Source organism: Cyprinodon variegatus, unplaced genomic scaffold (genome assembly GCF_000732505.1).
Source record: "Cyprinodon variegatus isolate N-32 unplaced genomic scaffold, C_variegatus-1.0 Scaffold364, whole genome shotgun sequence".
In the NCBI taxonomy this organism is placed as follows: Eukaryota; Metazoa; Chordata; class Actinopteri; order Cyprinodontiformes; family Cyprinodontidae; genus Cyprinodon; species Cyprinodon variegatus.
In genome coordinates this window covers 222,955-228,349 of record NW_015150817.1, presented here as the reverse complement: position 1 = coordinate 228,349, position 5,395 = coordinate 222,955, and the positions used below count along the sequence as shown (strand labels likewise).

General features: G+C 35.9%; 1 protein-coding gene across 1 annotated transcript; it reads left to right on the top strand.

Moving 5' to 3' along the window:
• The first annotated feature begins 1,458 nt into the window (after nt 1-1,458).
• LOC107092040 (complement C1q-like protein 2) lies at nt 1,459-4,419 on the top strand. The gene is made up of 3 exons (XM_015386315.1): nt 1,459-1,705; nt 1,783-1,911; nt 4,139-4,419. Exons 1-3 carry the CDS (start codon nt 1,459-1,461, stop codon nt 4,417-4,419), a joined length of 657 nt encoding a protein of 218 aa, XP_015241801.1.
• The last annotated feature ends 976 nt before the right edge of the window (nt 4,420-5,395 follow it).

Sequence of the window (5,395 nt, the reverse complement as noted above, 5' to 3'; positions counted from 1 at the left end):
CGAAAATCAGGCAGATCTGCGGGAGTTTACGGGGGTTTACGGGGATGAAAATCTCACTTTTCATGCAGTGCGTTAGCCTGTAATATCTGATGAACTGAGGAATGAACTCTATTGCTGCATTGTAGGTTTTTGAAAGCGGACACCTGAGTCCACCCCACTCTATTTAAGGTTGGTTTTTCTTTCTTAACATAAATGGCTTCCTTCACACCCCTCTCAAACCACCTGTTTTTTTTGTCCAAAATGTGAACATTCTGTTCCTCAAAAGCATGTCCTTTGTCCATAAGACGTAAATAGGGGGAGAAGGTCGTATCTCTTTTGTGTTGGGCCATGCATCTGTGGAGAGTCTGTTTGGTTTCTTCGATATAAAGATCAGACCATTCCTCAATGCATTAAACTTCATACACCACTTTGCTCATTTGGTCTAGGCATTTTGTCTTAAGGATCCACTAGTCTCTGTTTAAAGGTCTTTTTTGGTTTGAAATGTACCAGGATTTTGTGCTTGGAGAAAATCCTTTTTCAGGGAACATGTTTTTGTGTCCACCCTATCTTGCTGTCTTTTCTCAACATTATGTTCAGCTGCATGTTCTTTGTATTTCCTTGTTGATTTGACAAACACCCAGTTTAGGTATCTACAGGTTTGGAGAGCATCTTTGATGCTCTTCAACCCGCTTGTCCGGTTCAATTTGTATGTTTTCTAGGCCATAACAAGGCTTTGTTTTGGTCCAGTCTGTAAAGCCTCGAACTTAACACTAATTCTGAGTTTTGAATCGAAAAAGCTTCCTAGATGGGAAGCGAACATTTTGTCAAACTTGGTAACAAAGTCCAGTGGATTGTTTTTTTCAATACATTTTTTTGGAATGACTAGGACCTGAATGACTGAGAATCTTCATTGGCATAACCACATATATACATAGTCAATCGAGAGAAAAAAAAAATTGTTACAAAATTGTTTTTATTAATTGTTACACCTACAGTATATTAACGTCAGTGCACCCTACCACTAGAACTGAAGAAGCTTCTTGGATGAGAGGCAAAACTTCTTCTAGAAAACTTCAGTTACCTAAACAGAATCTTTCACACCTAAACATTTCATAGTAAAATTGCAGAAAAGAAAAAACTGTCTATGCTGTCTTTGCTGTCTATTTAATGAATAGAAACATTAGCTCTTATCAAAACAAAACAGCCACAAAGTCTGTACAGCTTCTCTATAATAATTATGGTTAATAGATGCTGGTTTTGAGAGTAAACCATTTCTAGTTAGGGCAAAGATTAGGTTAAATATGGGGCCATTTCTTCTATCTTTTTGCTCCTGCCTTGATAATTTTCGTGTTTTTTGTTTGTATACTTTTGATACTTTTCTCTCAAGTTAAACATTAACCAGACATTGTAAAACTATATAAAACAGGAAACAACACATCAGGTCAATTAGAGTTCTGGAGGCACTGTAAGAGAACCAGGATGAATTTCAGAGTGTGGTTGTTAGTGTGGTTTTGTGGTTTAACTTTGGCTGAGGATGAGTTAGGTGAATCACAAGTAACCACTGATATAAAGTCCTGCTTTCCTAACATGTGCAAGCTCCTTAAAGAATTTAAGGCCATGAAAGAGAAACTAAAAGCTATGGAAACAAATATGAATGAGAAGCAAGAAGCTCTCGAAACAAGGCTGAATGAGAATGAAAGTCTGGTTCTGGAGCTGAAGAAGAAAGGTAAAGTTCTTTCTGAATTTATCAACAATGTATTTTTGAATAGATGCAGTTTTGCAGTTTTTTCATTTCTATTGAAGAAGCACAAAAGGTCGCATTCAGCGCTGCAACAGGTGGAAATGGAGCATGTGGGCCTTTCACCACACATACAACCATAATCTACAGAAAAGTGATAACAAATGTGGGCAATGCCTATAATCAGAACACAGGTGAGTCAATTTATATTTGTAAGGATGTATTTTTTTAGATTATATTTCTACTTTTAATTCTTTTTCATAGAATCACCACTTTAGTGGAGGAGTTAGTAGGGATAATAAGAAGTCCCCATCGGCCTGCCCTAGTTTTGGAATCCTGATTTTTGTGCCAGAGTATCAACCCTTTATGGCTTTGATTGACAGGAGGGAAGTTTCAGTCCAATTGCGTAGCCTTCTAAGGATTTTGGCATAATGACATAAAAGGGGTCTAATTATGAAGAATGGTTTGAGATGAAACAAAGGCAAATTAAGTCTTAACACATTCTACCTACATTTCTAAATAAAAGTACTAGAAATACATGTAGGCCTATAGATTTTTCTTGATCCGAATACCTATGGATAAGTTTTATTTATTTCCTTTGGTCAATAAACCTATTAGTGCTGCTTAAAAAATATCACTCGAGTTTTTGGTATAGAGCTGTCCAACTTTAGTAAGTGACAAAATAACTAGAAATATATCGCTAGAAATAAATTGTGAAAAAAAAAAAACTTGCACGTCATTTCAGGTACCTAGCGTATAGTATGTCATTATTGTCAATAAATTTATTCCTTTTTTTTGTTGTTTTTTTTTAGCACAATTTATTTAACCAGGTAAACAATATTGAGAATAAAACCATTTTTAGAGTTTTTATTTAAACAATCTGTGTTGGGAGGAATTGCAGCACATATTTAATGGCATTAGTAGCCGAGCTGCTATTGGTGTTCATATATTGGTAATGCCTTTAAGCTACTTGCAAACTAAAGCAGCACTTTACTTATATGCATTTAATCAAAGCTGCCCTCTCTCTGCAGCAGGAAGAGATTTTTACTGCAGAACCACCAGCAGGTTGCTGAAATACACATATGTGACACTGATTGGTTTAAAGGACCAGTTTATTTGTTCTTCTTAGAAATGTACTTCACCACCTCTACACCATGCAAGCAGTTTTTTGATGGCATTCGTGACACCATCATGTAGAATGTCTTACATTTACATTTTTTAAAGTTAGTATTTGACATATAAACTACTAACAAATGCAGCAATTAATTATTCAAAACAATGTACTACAATCAAAGAGGACTAATACAGAATTCTTGCTCTTTTATGAATTAATGTTTAATGGGGTAGAGTTTGTCTCTGCAGTCAATTAGGAGTTTTACATCTATTAATATGTTCGTAGGTTTTATTAGCAAGGGCCTCATCTAGATCTAAATGTAGGTCCAATGTTTTCAGCTATATAATCTTTTTAATAAATTATTTAATTCCTTTATTAATATAAGACTAATTGATTTCATAATTGAACTTCCAGTTATAATTGAAATCATGACAACAGTCAGGTTTTCAAATTCTTTGACATTTTAAAATGTAAAAACTTTGTAACTTTGAGTAGTAAGTAGTTACTTTGCGCAGTAACTGTGCTACTAACTCAGTTACTTTCTTGAAGAGGTAGTTACTGAAACGATAACTAATTACCTTTTTAACTAACATTCCAAACACTGAAACAATACTCTAATACTACTGATATTAAACATGCTATCAAATGTACCAAAGTCATAAACTGGTTAATCACTGCAAACTAATAATAATAATTTTATTTTATTGATCTCACATTGGAGAAATATACCTCTGCATTTAACACATCCCCTTGGGGAGCAGTGGGCTGCCATTGTGAATGGAGCAATTGGTGGTTAAAGGTCTTGCTCAGGAAACCAGAGTGTAGGCAGTGGGATTTGAACTGGGTTCTTGCAACCTTTTCAGAGCACAAGCTCTGCTCTAACCCACTAGGCTACCCCCCCCCCCCCCCCCCCCCCCCCCCCCCCCCCCAAAAAAAAAAGATTTGCATTGGTTTGCAAAAATATTCAATGTAATTCATTGTCTGTTTTGTAAATATCATGGTCTCTATTTGTAAAACAACAGCCCAGTTGAGAGAGAGTCTTACCTGGAGAATGCTGAAGTGCCTAAGAGATTAGTTAAGTTTATAGATAAAACTCCATTGCTACAGTATCAAATATAGGTGGTGATGATGATTATATTTTTAACACAAGCTATCCAAATATAGTATTTCAATTCTAATTGAAAACAACATTCTGTCCATGTTGTTTTCCACGTCACATATTCATAGTAAGAACAATGTAACAGTTTTTCAAACTGGCATTTAAAATGTCAACAATATCTATTAAACTTATATGTGGTTTCTTCCAGGTATTTTTGTTGCACCTGTTGCAGGCATATATTACTTTACCTTCTTTTATCATGCTGGAGGAAACCAACCTGTAAGTCTAGCCCTCATGAAGAACAACGAACTTATTGTGACTGCCTATGATCTTAAGTCATCTTACGATGGGTCTGATAATGGTGGAAATGCAGCATTTCTGCAACTGCAGCAAGGAGACCATGTTTATATGCGGCTGCTTGCTACCACTCATTACTTTGGGAACAGCCACATCACTACATTCAGTGGGGTTCTTCTGCATCCACTGTGAAATGTATACATGAGTTTCTTTTTGTTTGTGTTTGTTTTTATTAATTAATCTACCTGCAAATAAAACTGCATTATCGTAATAATATTTCTGATCCTTTTGGTAATGTATGTGCACACACTGAAAACAACTAAGATTGTAAATTACATCCAATTAAAAACAAGCCTTAAATTTAATTAAATAATAAAGTCTTCTGTTTAAAGATGTTTTACATGTTGGCATTATTTTAAGAAAAATTCCTGATCACTTAAAAATAAAATGGACTTAAATGGACAGCTGGATCAAGCATTTTGTCTTCATCAAAAAACGTGCCATATTGACCACAGTGATACACCACATGCCAAGCTGGGGCCTGCGTGGTGGCACCTGGGGTTTTTCTCCATGGAGTTTGCATGTTCCCCTGTGCATGTGTGGGTTTACTCTTTGTACTCTAGCTTCTTCACATAATCCAAAAACTTGACTGTTAGGTTAATTGGCATCTCTAAATTGTTCTTAGCTGTGTGTGTGTGTGTGTGTGTGTGTGTGTGTGTGTGTGTGTGTGTGTGTGTGTGTGTGTGTGTGTGTGTGTGTGTGTGTGCAAGGTTGTATGTCTTTGAGTGTCTCTATGTTGCCCTGTGACCGGCTGGCAACCTGTGAACAGTGTACCGTTCTCGCCCATAGAGTGCCAGAGATAGGCACTGCCCCCAACGGAATAGGCAGAAAAGATAGAATGGAAAACAACAACAACAAAAAAAACAGTTTCAGCTGTGAAATGTTTTTTTGTGAAATGTTTTTTTCATTCATGTCATTCTGTCATAAAAGTTTCAATTAACTAATTACAAATTTAGTTAATTTCTAACAAAATATTCAAGTCTTTCTAAAATGATGATTGCCTCTGTGCTGTCCTTCAGTACAACTCTGTCTAGCCATTGGTAGGATTTCCTGATATCTGCCACTTCGAATATGTTTTGGTTGCACATCACATTTAGGGGCTTATCCT

Bases quoted from the DNA above. Each gene is read 5' to 3' on its own strand.
- LOC107092040 (XM_015386315.1), top strand. From the start codon at position 1,459: ATGAATTTCAGAGTGTGGTTGTTAGTGTGGTTTTGTGGTTTAACTTTG. The intron at 1,706-1,782 runs GTAAAGTTCTTT...TTTCTATTGAAG, and splicing joins TCTGGAGCTGAAGAAGAAAG to AAGCACAAAAGGTCGCATTC. The intron at 1,912-4,138 runs GTGAGTCAATTT...GGTTTCTTCCAG, and splicing joins TGCCTATAATCAGAACACAG to GTATTTTTGTTGCACCTGTT.